Below are 19,592 nucleotides of genomic sequence, written 5' to 3' on the forward strand. Positions count from 1 at the left end.
GATGTTACTCACATTTTTGTTGAAAATGAAAAATGCATTTTTGCTTATTTCGTTCTGTTCCCTTCTTTCGCGGTCTTTTAAAACACTGTCTAGGTAATCCCCCAGTGTGGTGTACGTGTTACAGGCGTAGTTTTGATAAATGATACTTATGAAGACGAAAATTGCATCAATGGGGTAGCAGAAAAAGCTGCATTCGTTCTGCACAGCGTAGTTATTTATAAAAAGGGATACACAACTTTTGTTTATTTTGTCATTTTCATGTTTTATGGACTCAATTTTCGGATTATAGTAATTCCGTTCCAGCAGGTACAGCAAGTTGCTCTTTTCACTGTAGTGGTATAACACACATTTGTGCGGCTCGTTTATGCTTGGCAGTTTGATGAACCTGTAATTTCTCACTTTGGCTTTTTGTTCCCCCGCCTTCTCGCTCCCTGCGGAGGAGAATAGGTGGAACAGAAACGCATTCTTCCCATCCTCCATCGTGCGTAAGGGATGGTGTGTGGGGGGGAGAAGCGGTTAGCATCGGGGGGCAAATCAACAGGGCGAATCGACAGGGTAAATTTATAGGAGTAACTTTAGGGGGATAAAATTCGCGGGATATTTTTTCCCTTCATAGCTGCCTCCGAAACGCTTACAAACGGGGATCCTCCCATATCACCCTTGCCTCACATAACGGCCTGCGCAACTTCGCGGGAATTCCTTTTCCCTCCGAGGCGGGGACCTCATGTCACAACACGCATGCCCGTGCATATGGATGTACCATTCTCTCGAGGCGAAAAAAATTGGGAGAGGCCTTCCCCCCCCAATGGGGCGTCTCACGGGACGTGCACGCGATGAAAAAATAGGCCGCAAAAAACGGCAAGTGACCAATTAGTCCTCCCACTCAAAGGCATGTCTCCCTACGTTCCAAAAAAAAAAGGTACCATGGGGGAGGATGCATAAACGCAAAAGTAAGAAGTCTAACTTGAGTACCTATGCCGGTGCGAAGACAAAAGCCAAATGCAGTCATTTTCATCATCCCGCTTAAATGCCTGAGCCGAATGAAAAGGAAATGCTTGACCACGTTCACTTCACCAAGGTAGGACCATTTGAAGTAACCGAATCTCTCACACAAGTGTGTGCCCATGTGTCGGGTTTATTTCTATGCCCACCCTTATGGGTACTCATCCCCGGTGGAATCCCATCAATGATTCATTTTCCCCCTTAAAAATGGGCCCCTCCCCTCTGGAGGCAAGCAAAAAGGGTGAGAGCCAACCGAACCAGAGGCACAAATTGGCAAGTTAAAAAAGTATACAGAATTCTCTAACGAAATATGCGCAATAAAAGCGGAAGAAAAAAAATGCACTCTTTCAATAAAGGGGTAAGATATTTGTGACGTTATTCTTTCCTGTTAGTGTGTTCCTTTGTGCAGCCTAATTCACTCTGCCAATTTTGTCACTTATAACGCACAGTGTTTCGGGAAGGAAGGCAAGACATCCCCCCACACACACACTCCGATCCTTAGCACAACCCATGTACATATATAGAAAAGGGTTATATGTGTACGTCTGTCTGCGCGAGAGGTGACCTCCCCGGTTTAACCCCTTTTGAGGAATCGCACATAGAAATTTATTCTTGCATTAGCCTGCACGGCATTATTAGCTGATTCCCCGTGCCCGTTTTCAATTGGTTAGCCTTAAAAAATTTTTTTCCTTTTTATGTGCCATGAAATGTAGACATGTTTGTTCTAAACGTAGGGGGGGAAATGAAACAGTCATGTGGCATGCTTCCACACTTATGTGAGCGGACAAGCGAAGGGATAGACAGGAACAATCAGGGGCACTGCACTACCTGCCCTGCGCAAATTTGACCAACGGCAACGAAATGGGACCAATGCAAAAAAAATAAAAAACTTCGTGCTGATTTGCCGTGTGTGTCTGTTCAGTTATAGGGATGCGGCTAAATAAATTTTGTCCAAATGGGATTTGTCAAAATGGAGGAAAAGGGCGTCCTCCCCTTGAAAATAACGCTCAACATGAGTATCCCCAAAAAAAAAAAGAAAAACGCTCTAAACCTCGCTCAAAATGCCGCACAGGCGCTGATGGCGGTCAAAAAATTCAACGCCGCTGCGCAGGCGTATACACAAATGAAAACAAACATGGATGTGCGGATATATCTGCTTAAGGAAGGCCCCCCTCTTTCCTCCCTTATAGCACAAAGAACAAAGTTACAATTTTATAGGTCACGTTTTACTGTGCCTAAACTTTTGAGCTGCAAGAAAAAAAAAAAAAAAACAAGTAATGTCTACAAATTGGTACCTGCAAAAGGGTAGTACACAAATTTCTACTTAAACAAAAAAGAAAAAATTATATTCTTAGTTTTACATATCAAATTTAGCCAATTTTAATGGGAGAAAAATTATATAGTCTGTAAGCAGTTCCTCGAAAAGGCAACAAAACGGGACTTTCAATTGGCTAAAAGGGTTTTAGACACCGCATTGTTGTACGCTATTTTTTGTTTTTCTTCTTCTTTTTCTGTTTCTTTTTTTTTTTTTTCTGTTGAACACCTTTAAAAAAATTTTAAAAGAATTAAAAAGCAACTTAGCGAGGTTCACAAAACAGCAAAAATAACATTTTTAAGTGAAAAAGCAAAAAGGGCACGACTGGACCAGTACAGTGTTTTTAACTTTTCGGTGTACCGCCCGTGTTGTGCCAATCAGGGGGAAAAAGCACACTCCTTGGTACAAGCGAACGTTTGCGTCTAACTGTGATTGTTCGGCTGCCAAGCTGATCTTAAGGGAAGCACGCACTCTAAATATATGCTTGTGCATGTACGTGTGTATATATACGTATAAACACCCATAAAGCCGCGCAGACCGATTGGCACTTCCCGAAACTCCGTTCAACGTGAAAAAGGCACAACAGACGCGTTCCGCTTGCAAATGGGGAACATATCCAGTGGAAAAACCAGGAAGCCATTGACACTGCTTGAGCTAAGCACAAAGATTGGCGTGTACCGAACGATAAATGAGGTGCGCAGGGGAGTAGGCGGCTCCGGCGCTGTCGCAAAACATTCACATATAGACGTGTGTCTATGCGCAATGGTTGGGTGATATTCCCCCCCAAGCGAATACACACATGTGTGAATACCTATTGGTGAACGTAAATATGTGGACCTGTGGACGCCCCCATGCATATATGCTCACCTTGTTCACCTTTTCAGGGAGACCCTGAGATGGTGGAAGATCCAGACTTCCCACGGAAAATGATGAACGAAGCATTAAGCAACAACACAACGAGTAAGCAAATTGAGAAGGGGATGAAACTCCCCTAAACATAGTGGCGCGAATTTATTATCATTTTTTTTCTGTTTTTTTCTTTTCAAAGTGGTCTCGAATTGCAACTCCCTTCGCAAAGCGACTATAAAAAAAAAAAAAAAAAAAAAACCCGTTTGTGGAAATGTATGCGAAGATTGAGTTTATTCTACCAATGTGGAGATGACACCGATCCGATTTTTATCTTTTTTTCTTTTTTTTTTTTTCTTTTTCTTTCCATGATGCGGACAACACTCTGTGGACGTTATGCCACTATTTTCCGCGCCCCCAAATGAGTCATTCATTTTCTTCCCCTTACCAGTTGATGGGAGCACCGTACAAGGCACCTTCGTGTATTACCCAAACAAAATGAAGCCAAAGATGTGGATAGGGAACTACAAAATTTTGAATCCTGAAGATATCCTTTGCACAAATGTGGCCGAGAAAATTGGGATGACTGAAGCTGAGTGGAAGAACTACGTCCAGGCGAGAAAAAAAGAACAGGTAGGAACAGCGGTGCGTGCAAGAAGTGGCTCAGAAGTGGTTGAGCAGTGATTGAGCAGTGGTTAAGCAGTGGGTGACAAGTCCCCTTGATGCGCTTTACGACGTGCAAGATATAGACACGCCTTCCCATATGAGTGATAGACAGAGAGAAAAAAAAAACTGCCTTTTCACCTCACACACCCACAGGAGCAACCTAGCAATGTCCAAATTATCCCCAACTTCGACTCCTCCCCAGGAGAACACTCCATGTCTTTCAAAGAAATTATGAAGACAGGCACTATCGCACCTTTTTATGGCGAGGATGGACACTTTCCATCATACGGTGGAGCCCCATTCGCCACTGACCCAGCTCGTTCTCATAAAAAATATAAAGGGGAAAATTATGAGGACTTTGACCAACAATCCCACAGTAAGAGCTGCATTGTGAAAGATACCGGAGATGACGAGGATATATATTACGACATGAACAGCACAAGAGAAGACGAAGCGGGGATTCTCCACAGAGTAGAAAACCTAGCGACTGTGGAACAAACATATGTCCCGAGCAAACACAAACGGGGTGACCACACTGGGGAAGAAAAACACGAACAGGAAAGGAGAAAATATATAGAAAAATTAAACAACGAAATTAGCAACATAAATGCATACCAAGAAAGAATAATTAATGAAAAGAGAAAAGATCTGTTTGCTTACTCAGAGTCCAACACAAGTCAGCTGCCTCCGCCACAGAATAGCGAATCCTTTGGAATGAAAAATATACGACGTTCGACAAAACAGGATATGAAAAATATAATCACGGAACTTATAAATGATAACAATAAAACGGGTACTTCGAAAATGTATTCTTTAAGGAAGAAGAAAAAGGAAGGGTATGTCGATTTGTCCTCCATGAGTACCAAGGGAAGTTTGGAAATGACGACAACCTCTATTGATAAAGACCAGTCATTAAGTAAGACGGTAGACGTCAAGAGGATCTTGGTGAAGTGAGCATCCCCTACGAAGGAAGCAAAAGATAAACTGGCGTTTAAGAGATCATTCAACGATTTGAAGAAATCCCTCCATATGAGATGTGCCCTTCTTTTTTGTGCCCCACATGGTACCCTAAAAATGTATGTTTTGTTTTGTTCTGTTTTGTGAATTTTGTTTTTTCCGTGCGGAGGGGGGAACTACGTAGGTGTTTCCCGCCCCAGTTTTGTTCACCCGCGCGACTTTACTCGCTTGTGTGATTTTACTCGTTCGCGTTATTTTTTTCGCCCTTCTCTGGTTGACGGGACTCCTGCACAGGTGTACGTACCCGACACGAAGCTCCTTCCATCTATATGAGCAGGCACGCCGAGGAAGATTTAGCGCAGACATTTTTCTCCTCCCCCGCAAGCGCATGCACGTCGTGTGACTGTATCTTTTCCCCCAAAGGAATACGCGTGTGTACCTCGCCTGGCCTTCCAAGCCTCCCTCAAATGTTTGTCCGTGTTTGCTCCAAATCGGTTACACACGCATTGCCGTTTGTTTCGTTTTAATCCTTACACTGACTGGACTTTTTTATTTAGCCTTTTTGCAAAATTTACGAATATTTTTAATTAATTCCCAGTTGGGGGGTTATGTCTGTGGCTGACTTTGTTGCGCCACATTTTTTTTTTTCTTTTGAACATACAAATGAAGTGACGCTCCCATGCGTAACAGATAAGGTTGGGGAACTTTGCACGGGAAAAGTAGACGCGAATTGGGGAAAAAAAAAAAAACGAAAAATGGGGTAAAAAAAGAGGTAATAGGGGGATGAAATGAATGGCAAAATGGTAACACTAATTCAAGTATTCACCAACATCCGGGTGGTAGCCCCCTCCTTCGAGTTAGCCCCAGTGGGCGGACCCAAATGGGGCGCTCTTATAGTTGGGGGGGTAGTAATAGTACGTATTGCAAGAGGGTAGAATGGATTCCGAATTCATGAGAAATTCGTCGATCTTGGCAGCGACGTCTCGGCCGTCGGCTATAGCCTGCACGACGGTACTGGGGCCGACTCTACAGTCCCCACAGGCAAATATCTTCTTGTAGTTCGTCTGGTAAGTTCTAATTTTGGTTTTAATACAGTTATAATTATCAAGCTCGATCTTAATGGAGTCATTCTCCCATACGGAGTCATCCGTCTTGGAAAATCCCAGGGCCAAGATGACAACATCTGCTTTGTAAGTCCTTTCGGTGAAAGGGATGTCGACATACTCCTTATGCTCCTTCGTCGTTTGGTAGTTTTGAATGATGTCGTTCGTGATTCCCGTCGAGGAGGAATGCGAGTTGGTCGCTGCACTGGAGGTTCCGCTGGATGTGGCGGTGACGGATGCACTAGAAGTCGCTGCCCCGGATGCCTGCCCAGTTCCACACTTGGACGCATTTTTCTGCCCCTTCGCTTTGGCAAACTTCGTCTGATGCTTCTTGGACTCCAGCTTGGACAGTACCCCATTGCTGTAGGGCATATTGGCGGTGGTGTTTGATGTGGAAGCGGTGACAGCCGTGACATCTGTGACAGCAATGGACTTCGCCCATTTTGTCGATTTGGTGGAGGGCGTCCGCAGCAGCGTTTGCTTATCCACCTCCCCTCCCCCATTTGGGACTTTCCTTAATTTGACTTTAATGGCCCTAATGCCAGACACTCTCTTGGGGTCCTTACTGGAGGGTATAAACTCTAAACTCCTAACACAGAACTCCCGTGGGTCCCTCCCTTGGATAATTATGGCTTCATCATGTGAGTAATCAACCTTGAATATATTTTTCACTCCTGGCCAGGAATATTCAGTGCTTGTCACGGGTGGAAGGTCTTGCCTGGTGAATTGCAAAACGCTAGCTGCTCCCATTCGAATTGCCAAACTTATGCAATCTACAGCAGTCTTCCCTCCTCCTAAAATAATTACATGCCTTTCTGATACGTCTATGTAGTTGTCATCGGTGAGGTCCGATTTAAGGAGCGACTTCTGGCATGTGGTCAGGAAATCCATGGCAAAATAAATATTGTTTAAGTTCGATCCTGGAATGTCCAACTTCCTTGGGACTTTATACCCAGTAGATAACAAAACAGCGTCGAAATTTTTGGCTAGCTCGGATAAGGTTATGTCCGTCCCTACGTTGATGTTGTTTCTCATAATGATTCCTTCCTTCCTCATTATGGCTAACCTCCTCTCTACTATTTTTTTATCCAGTCGCACACTTGGTATTCCGTTCATTAGTAATCCTCCAAAATATTCGTCCTTCTCGAAGATGGTTACTTCATGTCCTGCCTTATTCAACTGTTGAGCTGCTGTTAATCCTGCGGGGCCTGAACCTACGATGGCGACTTTTTTCCCCGTCCTGGTATGCGGAATGATAGGCTGAATCCACTTTTTTAAAAATCCAAATTCAATGATGGATAACTCGATAAATTTTATCGACACTGGTTTTTCGTTAATGCTTAAAACGCAAGCATCTTCACAAGGGGCTGGACAGACGCGCCCAGTAATTTCTGGGAAATTATTTGTATCTAATAATCTTTCCAGTGCTTTTTTCCACTCATTTTCGTATATTAAATTGTTCCAATCAAATATTCTGTTCCCAAGAGGGCACCCTCCTCCGCTGGAATTTGGATAATGGCAAGTAGGGGTTCCACAGTCGATACATCTGGACGCCTGTGTTTTTAGCAACTGGTTATGCAGTTTACTCTTTGCATTGATTGGCACGATGATCTCTGAGTAGTCCAAGACTCTACTGCTAATGTCTTTTAGCGGGTGGGATAACCGTTCGTACTCCTTAAAGCCGGTGACTTTATTCGGGTTTACCGCGAGAAAGGGCTTGGCTTGGCTGATGCTCGGGATAACAGACTCGGTGGCTTTCCCCTCGTAACTTCCTTGTTTGTTCGTGATGTTCAATTTTGTTACTGGGGGGCGCGTATCCTTCGACGGAGAGGAAGTGGCGGTGGCGCATGTGGTGGTGCATGGGGTGGCACATGCGGTGGTCATAGTGTCTCCGGTCGGGCGAGAACCAAGCCCATGGATAGACCCATTGAGTGGGGCGATGACCGGTGTGCTGGTGGAGCCCGGTTTGCCCTCGGAGGGCTCCACGGACGAGACAGACGCCCCGGTGAAGCTGCGCGCCGAAGCGGTAGAAGTGCCCCTAAATACCCCCAAGTCGGGAGATCTCACAGCATGATGGTTATCCTTGACACTTCCCTCCCCTTTCCCATTCGCGTAGAGGAAACTTTTCAAGGTATACACATTGGGGCTGATCTGTTTCTGGCTCACATTCATGTAGTCGTCCCCCTCCTCCCTATCAATCAGACTGTCAATAAAAGAGTTCGAATTTAAGGACTTGAGGTGAAGATCGAGGAGGTACTTCTCATTCAGAATATACTTTTTTATCATTTCCTTTGACTTTTCATCGAGCCTTTTTGGGAAAATATTTTTAAAATCATTAAAGGCGTTACACTTAAATGGGATTTCCGCCAACCTTCGCCACTTTCGGTTATTTTTTCTGCAAATTTCTAAATTGTGAATGAATCCTTCGAAGTCAAATATCTTCTTCTTCTTGACCTGTCCTTGCAGTTGCTCACTTCCTTGGGTGGAATTCAATTGCGGTGTGTAATTCTTTACGGTTAATAATTTCCTACTATGATTGTCTTGCAAAATGTCATATATGATGAGTCCATCTACATTTCTCAATGCTAGCGTTTTTGGCAATCCAGATATGTCATCCGAGATGGTGGTAAAAAATTGCATGGCCTTCTTATACATGTTTTCTGGCTGATCGACATTCTTCAGCAGAGAAGCCCAGTCGTCCAGAATTGCTGCGGCCTCTTCATTCCCTGTCTTTACAAATTCGATGCACGCTTCGGTTAGCACTCGTTTGATATCTCTAGGAATAATCTTGGTAAACCTCTGCAGATTTTCATCAAAATTTTGAAGCAGAACTTTGGCCGTATACGAATTGGTCCTTTCATAATGCTCATGCAGTAATTTTTCTAACGTCATTTTTTCATCCATCGTTTTGCATACCTTCAGATCTACCATTTGGTGATTTACGTTTTTTTTGTTAATGTCCAGGACGTATGCAATTCCTCCACTCATGCCTGCAGCGAAGTTACAGCCAATTTCACCCAATACAACTACTATGCCTTTCGTCATGTATTCACACCCGTGACATCCGACTCCTTCGACAACGGCTATGGCCCCAGAATTACGAACTGCAAATCTTTCCCCAGCTCTTCCTGCGAAGAAAGCTCTTCCTTTTGTTGCACCATACAGAACGGAGTTCCCTGCAATCATGTTTTTCTGACACTCATTTATGAATAACGACGTTCTGGGGAAATGCACTGATATAATTCCACCGGATAGACCCTTTCCCACAAAATCGTTTGCATCTCCTTCGAGCTCAAAGTTCACACCGCTTGTCAGGAATACTCCAAAGGATAATCCTCCTGTTCCTCTAAATTTCACTTTTATAGTATCCATTGGTAACCCTGGTTCCCCATATTTCTGAATGATATGATAACTTAACATGGCTCCTACTGCTCGGTCCGTATTCTTTATAGGCATATTTATATTCACAGGGGTACAATTCAGCAATGCTATCTTCGATCTTCTTATAAGTTCTCTATCAATGATGTCGGACAGCTTATGGTTCTGCGTTTCGCAGCAGAATATTGCCATCGGTTTGGGTTCCTTCTTCTTCAAATGCATTTTTTTCCCGTTCATTCTTTTATCGTTCATTTTTTTTCTCATCATCTTGGTGGTGCACACCATGGCGTTCTTTGCACTCCTTCCGTTTACCGATAGGCTATGTTTGCTGCTTTCACCTTTGGAATACTCCTTGTTCAAGTCATCTTCTTCGCACAGCGGTTTTTGTCTCCTCTTGGCCTTTTCCCTTTTGCCTTGGTCGCCCTGCACGCTGCGTGGGTGGTGGCCGTTCAGTTCGTTTGCGTCATCCAGCTGTTCGGGGTCATTCGGGTTATTTTCTACTTCTTCTTCCTCGTCGTTCTCTTCATCGTCTTCACCCTCGTCGTTCTCTTCATCGTCTTCACCCTCGTCGTCCTCTTCTTCTTCACCCTCGTCGTCCTCTTCTTCTTCACCCTCGTCGTCGTCGTCTTCCTCCTCCTCCTCATCCTCCTCATCATCCTCCCCGTCCTCTTTCTCATCCTCCGCGTCATCCGCGGCCTCCTCCTCGTCGTATTCCCCCACAGAGGAGCACGTTTCCCCCGCGTGGTTCATCCCATCCGTGTGTTCTCCGCCCTCGTCTGCCCTCCTCACCACATCGTACTTCTGCACCGTGTTGTATTTCTCGTTTATGAGTACCTGTTTCCTTCTCATTTTGTCTAGGGCGTTGTTCACTCTTGGGGTGAGAGACCCCCCTGCGTTGTACTTGGAGCCAGAGTAGAGGGAATTTCCACCGACGTGCCTCTTCTTCTCATTTCCATTTTTGTTGTATCTTTTCTTTACATCATCTTTCATTTCCTCTTCTGCATAGTATTTCCACCCTGGGAATAGCAGCTTCGAGAAGTCTAGCAGCTTCCTCTTCTCGTCATATTTTAAGTGGTCCTTCTTTTTGAGCAGATCGGACCTTCCAATAATTTGGGAGAACTTCCTGAACCCCATGCTAGCCAAATACTCCCTGACCTCTTCCGCTAGCATGAAGAAGAAGTTTATTATGTGTTCTGGTTTGCCTGCGAATTTTTTCCTCAGCTCTGGGTCTTGTGTACATATGCCAACAGGGCATATATTGAGGTGGCATTTCCTCATCATAATGCAGCCTAGAGCAATTAACGGTTGGGTCGAGAAGCTAAACGATTCAGCACCGAGTAGTGCACCTAAGATGACATCCCTCCCTGTTTTTAGTTGCCCATCAATTTGTAAGATAACTCTTTTTCTCAACTTGGATTTGCACAAAGTCTGGTGCGCCTCTGCTAGTCCGATTTCCCATGGCAGACCTGCATGCTTGATGGAAGTCCACTTGGATGCCCCGGTGCCACCAGACATGCCACTAATCAGAATCTGTTCGCAATTTCCTTTGACAACTCCGGATGTGATCACACCTATACCTAGCTTCGAAACTAGTTTTACGGAAATTTTAGCTTCCTTGTTTATATTCTTTAAGTCATAGACTAGCTGACCCACATCTTCAATGGAGTACATGTCATGGTGTGGTGGTGGCGAAATTAGGCCAACACCTGGGGTGCTTCTACGAACAGAGGCAATTTTCGCGCTGACTTTGTATCCTGGCAATTCTCCCCCTTCTCCGGGTTTCGATCCCTGGGCCACTTTTATCTGCAGCTCCTGCGCGTTGACCAAGCTGTACGCCGTGACGCCGAATCTAGCGGAGGCGATTTGTTTAACCGCTGAGTTGGTATTGGCCTCGCTCGGCCCCTTTGCTTCGGCAGACTCCCTCCTAATGCGATCTTCTGCTTCCCCTCCCTCGCCCGTGTTTGACTTCAACCCCATGTTATTCATAGCCGTGGCGACCGTGATGTGCGCTTCCTCCGAGAGGGAACCAAAAGACATAGCGCCGGTGCAAAATCGGAGTAAAATCTTGTTGACAGATTCTACTAGCTGGATGTTTATGGGTTCATTTTTTCTTTTCTTCTTATTGTACGAGGGGCATTTTTTATAATTTATTTCAAGCTGCCCCCTAATCTCACAATGGTTTATCAGTTCGTTCTGCAGCTCTGAGTACTTCTTATACGTATCTGTGTTCCCCGTGCGTGTTGCCTTCTGCAGTAAGTTGATCGTTTCTGGATGGTTCATATGTATTTGGGTGTTCCCTATGCTCCTGAAGTGGTACTCTCCATAGTCATCGAGCTCCTCCGTTGCGTCTTTAACGTTCAGAGTTACTATCCTCTTAGGGTAGGCGTTGTAAAACATCTTCAGAATTTCCTTCTCCACAAATTCGAATGTTACTCCGCCGATAATCGAGTCGCACACATTGATGAAGCATTTTTTTAAAATCTCGTCGGATATTCCCAATGGTTGCATCAGCCCACATCCTTTGTAACTAGGGAGGGTAGAAATGCCATTTTTCGACATGATTTTTAGTATGCCATAATTTGCTGCATGTCTGTAGTTACTTATCATTTGCTGGTTACTAAGCCGGACTTCATTATCTTCATATCTTATGAAGCGCAAACTTTCGTACAAGATAAAGGGGTATATACAATCCGCCCCAAAGGAGAGCAGCACTGCTAAGTGGTGGATTTCGAAGCAATCACCAGCCTTAACTATGAGAGAGCACTTGGTTCTTAAATTCTTACTTAACAGATATTTATGTAACGCACCAACAATTAGGATGGAGAATATGGGTACTCTCTTTTCGTTTATGTTGGTGTGGGATAGAACAATCAGCTGGCTCCCTCGCCTAACAGCATTTTCAACTTTGGTATTCACTCTATCGATAAATTTAATCAAATATTTGGATATGATGTTGTTTTTTATTTTCATTTTACTGAAATCTTCTTTACTATGCTTGGTTTTGCAGTCGTCCAGTTTGAACGTATAGTTGCTACTACCATCCGCGTGGTAACTCCGTTTTGGCGCGGACACACTTTTGACCACATCAAATTTTACTTCGTCTGCTGATTGGCCCGACATGAGCGCTTCCAGTTTACTCAAATCGACTGTCATGTCGATTATGATGTGTGGGAAGTCTGGCAACTGGAGAAGCATGTTGTATAGTGCATCGTTCAGAATGGGGCCATTAATAAATATGCGCTGACAATTGGTGTAGGTAGAGTGGAGGATGTCCCCTTCCTTTCCCAAGGTGCTCATAAGAGACATGATATTTTCTTCCCTTATCGGGTCGATGGCTGGATTGGTCACTTGTGCGAACGTCTGCTGGAAGTAGTACAGAAGGTTTCTCCGTAAGTAACTTAAAAAGGGAAAGGCGGTGTCATTTCCCATTGCCCCAAGCCCATCGGCGGCATGCTTTACCATGGGCGAAATTATCATATTGAACGCGTCATACGTATAACCAAAGGCTTTTAACTTTTTAATTAACGACTCATCGTAGGGGTCATCCATATCGTCAAACTGGTCTGCATCTTTGCACTCATAGAAACTTTCCTTATTCAATATGGCTCCGTACTTATATGCATTCATTCGTATGTTCTCCATGTTGGAAGCCGGTTTGATAATGTGGTCCAAATGAATAGAATAATGATCTAGCCATTTCTTGTAAGGTTTCTCTTTCATAAATTTGCTCAGCACCTCTTCATGCCTTAAGAATTTTTTTTCCTTAAAATCGATTAGGACTACTTTGCCAGGATATACACATCCCTTATGGGTAATTTTGTCATAAGCCAAATCGACGACCCCCGTTTCGCTAGACAGAACGAACAGCCCATAGTTGGTGATGCTGTACCTAGCGGGTCTTAATCCATTTCGATCGAGCGAAGCGCCTACTTTATTTCCATCAGTGAAGATGATTAATGCAGGCCCATCCCAGGGCTCCATCATACAGGTGTGATATTCGTAAAAGGCCCTTTCCAGTGGTGTTATATTTGGATCCTTCTGATATGCCCTTGGCATTAGCATCATAATTGCGTGCTCTATTTCTCTCCCCGCCATGGTTAAGAAATCAATGGCATTATCGAAGAGGGAAGAGTCCGACGGGTAGCTAATAGCGCCTTTGGTTTTTCGAGATTCCCCATATTTCAACTGCCTCTTTACGGCGTGACCGAAAGTTTTGTCACTCCTGCACATGTGCGAAATGGCATTCTTTTCCTTAACCCGTCTAGAAGAGGAGCCATTATCATCCTTATCGAACAGATCCTCTGAATCGTCGGATGAGCTCCCAGACACTTCGTTCACATTGCTTAAAAACTCCGAGTTGCTATTAATATCCGAATTCATATACTCTCTTTTTATTTTGTAATGGATGGCGGAGCTGTTGTACGTGAAATCTCTCTTCAATCGGAGAAGTAACCTCCTCCTGGATTTTTTCTTTAGTCTATTTTTTGTCAACATGATATCTTCAAAGGTGTCTCTTTTTTCAATGATTTCATCATCGTTGTCGTATATAACATAATTCTCTTCATTTATGGGTCTTAAATCCTTTATCGACACAGACTTAAACGAATCGGGAGCTTTGGCTAGCTCCATTCTCTCTTGAAATAAAATCGAATTCACACTAATGGTGTTGATTTCTCCATTGTGACATATTCTCCTAAATGGATGCGCAGCATACCACGTGGGGGAAGTATTCGTCGAGAATCGCACGTGAACCATCGCCAGGTAGGTTGTAAATTGCTCGCTTAGCAGATCCTCAAAGTAGAGATATATCTGCGAAGGGGTTAACAGTCCCTTGTAGACAATTGTCCTGGAAGAGAAACTACAGAAATACATGTCATTATGTCGGACCAACTTTTTTCTTATAAAAAAGGCTAGCAGTTCGATGTCGTCTGGCAGGCTGCTCAAATTCAAGTGGCTATCATCTGTGAAGTCTATGTCTGAAAATGGGTAAATATTAAAATCGTCGTAATTTTTAAACACCGATCTTTTACATACAAACATTTGAGCTATGAAGGGCTCACTTTTTTTCACAGCTGCACTAATTACATCACTGCGAACTGGGATTGGCGATCTCCAACCCAGCACTACAAGTCCATTCTTGTACACTTCCTGCTCAATTTCATGATACAAAAATAACCTCCTCTCTTCATTATGTGGCAAGAATATTTGTGCAACTGCGTAGTCTCCTTTTTCCGGCAGCAGAAATGGCAACTGGCATGTGTCACTTAACATTTGAAAGTAATCATGTGGCATCCCCACCAGAATTCCCGCTCCATCTCCGTTGTTCGATTGAACTCCTCCTCTATGACTCAGGCGTAGTAGTATTTGCATTGCCTTCTGGATAACACTCCTTGAGCTCTTTCCATTGATGTCTGCCACGACTCCCACTCCGCATGCGTCCTTTTCGTTTCTACTGTCGTATAGGCCATGCTCGGCCTGCTTGGCCTTCCTCTTCTTCGTTCTCTTCATCATTTCCGTGTTCTTGAGCTTCTTCGTCTCCTTCGTCTTCTCCGTCTTATTCGTCCTATTCCCGTACTCCGAAGTCAATTCCGGCGTGTCGCAACTTGGTTCATTGATGCTTTCCACATCCACCTCGTCCTTCCTCTCCTCCCGCATCTTCCGTTACCTGCTAATTCTAGAAGCCAAGTCGACACTTCGAATTTTCTGCCTGATTCACCAAGTGGGGAATAAGGCGTAGCGAAGCAAAGGAGCAAACACACGCTGCCATATGGGGGTCCGAAGACTAATTCGAGAGGCCCAATTGGGTGGTGGCGTTCATGGTCGAAGGAACTGCGCTCATGAGTACAGTACACACATGTGAGCAGAGACAGGGGGGTGACAATACAGTTTCGAATCGAGGTCTATCTCCCAGGAAAAGTAAAAAAAAATAAAAAAATATACAAAAAAATATAAAAAAATAAATATATTTTCACTCGTTTATATGTACAAACCAATCACGCGTGCCTCCACGCATGTCCCATGAACAAAAAAAACGGCGAATTTCGAAAATCGCGTAGGTGGCTGTGCACCGAAATGATGTGGCACTATTCGCGGCAAATCTTCTTTGTAGACAGAAAAAACAGATTGAACGTTGATGCAAATTTTTGAAATTAATTGCTTAACGAATTAAAAAGGGAGCTAATTTAAAGGTTAAAAAAAAAGTTCCAGTATGTTTAAGCAGTTCATTGTGGATGAGTACGCACCAGGTGATGCACATAAGAATGTACATGTGTAACAGTATGCGTAGGATCGTGCATATGAATATGTCCTGGGACAAACGTATGCGCACCTGTATGCATGGGTACAGGTTTTTTCCTAGGTGCTGACGCGGGCGTATGTAGGACTTTTCCCAACAGCAGCGTTATATTTTTTCCGACTTTTTTGAACACAGTATTTCTAACTACCAGTAATGTTGTGGCTGATTCTTGCACTTTTACGTGTTAGCTCAAACTCGTGAAATTTTGCTCCCAGCGCGGAGGAGAAAAAATGCAGAATGTAACTGCGCGCTGTTTTAGTTGTTCGTTGTTGGTTGGTTGTTCATTGGTTTTTGATTCGTTGTTGGTTATTCTTTTTGTCGTCGTTGCTTTGTTTTTTTTTTTTCTCTTTTTTGCACGTTTATTTGTTCATTTGTTTATTTATTTCTTATTATTTTTTTTTTTCACTTGTTTTCATTTTTGTTCACTCTGGCTAAGTTTCCCTTATTTTTCTATACTCCCCTTTCGCGTATTTTTTGCGTTTTTTTAATTCCTTCCACACCGCCTTGCCAAAAAAAAAAAAGTGCGTTCATACACTAGCGCAGCGGCGCTGGAAAATACATGGGTGAAAGGACAAACTGCGGTATTATTTCGAGTTAATTCGCTCCTCCAGTTCCCTGTGGGTGGTGGTGGTGTTCTGCTTCCGCGGTTGGGATCCACGCAGGCCTTAACTGTTGGGAGCGCGGGATTACCTTGGAATGCGCAAATAAAAAGGCAAATAATTAGGCAAATGGTATGCATGCATAAGATGCTTCGTTAATTATAAATTTGTTCGTTACAAATTTGTTAATCGCAAAAGTGAAGACGCGAAAATAAGCACACGAAATAGGTACGAAAAATTATGTTGCAAAGTTTTGCAGCGACGTACGCGGAACTCATTTGACCAGTTCTAAGCTTCAAATTTTTTGTAACAATTTTCTTGCGCATGGGTTACGCAACTTTCCCGCGGGATCCTTTTTAATTTTATTTTTTTTAACATAGAAACGGGAAAATTGTAAGGCATGTTCTATATCGCACGAGGAGTGTGTACAAAAGAGGGTTGCACATATTCCCAGTGCCTTAGTGCCATGCATATTTCCCCCCAATGAGCTCAAAAATGTGAAAAAAAAAAAAAAAAAAAAGCACCAAATCGCGTCAAATCGCATCAGATGAAATCACACCAAATAACCAAACTGTTACACCATTCGCAGTTTCCATGCGGATGACACTACACAAGAAAATTACCGTAGGTACATTTGCATGTGCCCACTATGCATGTACGTACTCATAGGCACACCGTTTCGCATGCTTATCAAGGCCCATATGTGTCACAGTATATTTCCTCGCTGCATACCGACTTTCACAAAATTGGGGTTAAATTTTTTTGCTGGCATGTCCTCTACGCAACAGTGGGCGCCAATTCGACACATAGCGCAAGAAGTGATCTGAAAAAATAAAACTCATGCAGGGTGAAACTTGCATATGTAGGTATATATAAACATATATATATATAAAAATATATACATATTAATTCACAGTCCTCCGTGGGGGGATATCTTTCCCTGCATCGTCTCTTTTTATGTGCGCACAGACGTACGTACACCCACGCGCAGTCACGCGGAATAAAGGTGAACAGGAACTTTCTATAGAGGGGGTTTAAGAAGTGGAAAGAATTCACCTTGATCCTTCTCCTGGAGGTATTTTTTTTTTTTCCACTCCCTGTGGGTTTCCACTCAAGTGTACATGCACCCAATGTGTCACTCCCCCGTATAGGGGGCCCTCGTGCAGGTCTACGCAGGACGGTGGTTCCTGCTTCGGGTTCCCCCACTGTTGTCCATGAAAGCGCAAAAAAAGGGATGAGGGCATCTTTTCGCAATTTTTAAAATTCCCCTCTGGGAGAACGTGTGGGAAGGAGCATACCCAAACGAACACGCCCGATGTTACGGGTATTACGGGTGTTACATTTTCTTGTTGGGCAATTGCGAACGTTAAAAAAAAAGGTCGAGTTTGTACAAAAAAAAGGAAAAAAAAGTTGCCGGTGTAAAGTGACAGGGGTAACATAACAGGTCTAAGGGGAATTCACAAAGGGAGAACACAGAAAGCACGTCAAACGCAGAGGCGAACGGGCCGGCACTAAAAAAAAGTCGACATGGTCTTCTGCCGAATCGTCTGGTGAGGAATGAAATAAAAATAATCAGCAGACCGTATGGGCAGTAACCCACTGTTGGAGCACAGATTCATAATGTAAAGAAAACCAAGAAAATTTAAAAGGGCAAAGCAAAATTTCTGTGCCCAAAATTTCTGGTTGGAATTATTTTCCACACTCTTAAACGCATCATTGATGTTAAGTAACGATTTTAAAATGTTGTACGCTGAGTACACAATAAAAATGATGCCAAAGATCCCTGACGCGCCGCCCGACATGAACATAACAAATATATTCATCACTAATCCTTTGAATGCATTAAGACAAATGCCCCAAGCTTTTTTGTCCAGCACCTTTTGGCTAATCGCAGATGATGTGGTTGACTTGTTAACTTCGCTTTTGTTTATCTTATTTAAATTGTTTATATTTTTTTCCACTTTCAGGTAACTGTCTCCACCTCCGTATGCTCCTCTCACGTCCTTCTCGAATTTGTATCCAAACGGCTCCGTCACGCCTTCACATTTTTCGTCATATTTTTTAAGGTTGAATTCCCATCTACTCATTTTTTTTTTCTTTTTTGTTTCAGCGGGGAAATTTGGTGCGCACAGATGGGGAGTAGTGCGCACGGATGGAGGAGTCGATCTTCTCGTGGATTTCGACTGTCTTGTGCGGTGCGACCTCGTTGCGTGAGGGTGTCTCCAGTTGTACGGCGCTCCTTCGCCCGTTCGTTCGTCCGTTCGTCTGTATCCAGATATACTCACAACTGCGTGTGCTTATTGGGGGCAGTTTTATTTACCACCCAACGACGAGTAAAGGGGGTAACTTCGAAATGGTTCCTCTACAATTGCTGTGCCAAGCGGAGGGGAGGCAAAAAAAAAAAAAAAAAAAAAGGCTGCCCCCAAACAACGCTGTTTCGTGCGCAGTCGGCTGGGGCTATGGACTTAAAAATGGGGTAGTATGGAAAGATGGAGGATGTAAGTACAACCCATCAAAGCTGCGCAAAGCGATGAGCCACACATGCAAACGGAGCATTACAAGTATATATTTCATCACATTACTATGCTGTAATGGCCTATGTAGGGTAATGCTGCATCGCTCGCAAAATATATATAATGCCAATTTAAGCTTAAATTATAAAGACTACGCATCGAATGGGGATGCAAAAAAAAAAAAAATACCTTTATATAGCTGTACAAACTACTGTTATCCCGCTGAACGTCAATTTTGCAAACCCTTTCTTTTTATTTTCTCCGCATGTTAACTGAGCTCTTCACGTAAGGTTGCACGGGGAAATTCCCTCGAACGGTTTCTGTTCACAAAATGGAAAGCTGCCATGAAAAAAAAAAAAAAAAAAATATTTTATACTCACCTTGAAGAGACTATTCGTGCGATTTGGACTAATCTATATTGAGACTTTCACTCGAAAATTTTTTTTTTTTTTTTTGTTTTTTTTTCCAAAGTGGTAATAAAAAAATGAAACGGATAAGGTGACATACCGTGGCCATTCCCCCATGAGGGTTAGAAAAAATTATCGCCATGTCGATTTATCAATTTGTACGCGTTGAAGCATCTTATATTCATATGCGCAGCCATGAAAGTACTGCGTGATTTAAGATACAGGTTGAATGACCATCCTAATGCCCGGGGGGATGGTAAGCCTTTCTCCCACTTGGCGCTCTGACATGGGTGAACAGGCAACTTTTCGCCCTGCCATCTTTCTCGCAAAAAGAATGTTCCATGTGCTTATACATTGGTAATTACGCGAAAAGGTACATGGCTACGCAAGTGCGTGTACCTATGTGTTACACGTTTCCTCGCGCACCTCACTTTATGCGATTAATCTTTTGACCTGGCAAAACGCGCTTTAAGGAGGAATTTCATACTGCACGGAAAAAGGTCTCTTTAAT

The 19,592-nt window shown here is 43.5% G+C and overlaps 4 protein-coding genes across 4 annotated transcripts in view; 1 reads left to right on the plus strand and 3 right to left on the minus strand.

Moving 5' to 3' along the window:
- The window catches only part of C922_03118 (hypothetical protein), a gene marked incomplete at both ends in the record, with an annotated part of 1,097 nt that extends 617 nt beyond the window's left edge, over nucleotides 1-480 (minus strand). The window contains one exon of the mRNA XM_008818710.1: nucleotides 9-480. Coding sequence (XP_008816932.1) covers nucleotides 9-480 — 472 coding nt within the window. The remainder of the gene's footprint in view (nucleotides 1-8) is intronic.
- Nucleotides 481-2,920: 2,440 nt separating this feature from the next.
- Nucleotides 2,921-4,783, plus strand: C922_03119 (hypothetical protein; the record flags this gene model as incomplete). The annotated part of the gene is made up of 4 exons (XM_008818711.1): nucleotides 2,921-3,010; nucleotides 3,202-3,277; nucleotides 3,615-3,796; nucleotides 3,983-4,783. The coding sequence occupies 4 exons, from the start codon at nucleotides 2,921-2,923 to the stop codon at nucleotides 4,781-4,783; spliced, it is 1,149 nt and encodes a 382-aa protein (XP_008816933.1).
- An 860-nt stretch (nucleotides 4,784-5,643) lies between these two features.
- On the minus strand, nucleotides 5,644-14,922 carry C922_03120 (NAD(P)H-dependent glutamate synthase; the record flags this gene model as incomplete). The annotated part of the gene is made up of 1 exon (XM_008818712.1): nucleotides 5,644-14,922. One exon carries the CDS (start codon nucleotides 14,920-14,922, stop codon nucleotides 5,644-5,646), a length of 9,279 nt encoding a protein of 3,092 aa, XP_008816934.1.
- A 2,750-nt stretch (nucleotides 14,923-17,672) lies between these two features.
- On the minus strand, nucleotides 17,673-18,248 carry C922_03121 (hypothetical protein; the record flags this gene model as incomplete). The annotated part of the gene is made up of 1 exon (XM_008818713.1): nucleotides 17,673-18,248. The coding sequence occupies one exon, from the start codon at nucleotides 18,246-18,248 to the stop codon at nucleotides 17,673-17,675; it is 576 nt and encodes a 191-aa protein (XP_008816935.1).
- Between the last annotated feature and the right edge of the window lie 1,344 nt (nucleotides 18,249-19,592).

The sequence above is a fragment of the Plasmodium inui genome, assembly GCF_000524495.1.
Source record: "Plasmodium inui San Antonio 1 unplaced genomic scaffold supercont1.12, whole genome shotgun sequence".
Lineage (NCBI taxonomy): Eukaryota > Apicomplexa > Aconoidasida > Haemosporida > Plasmodiidae > Plasmodium > Plasmodium inui.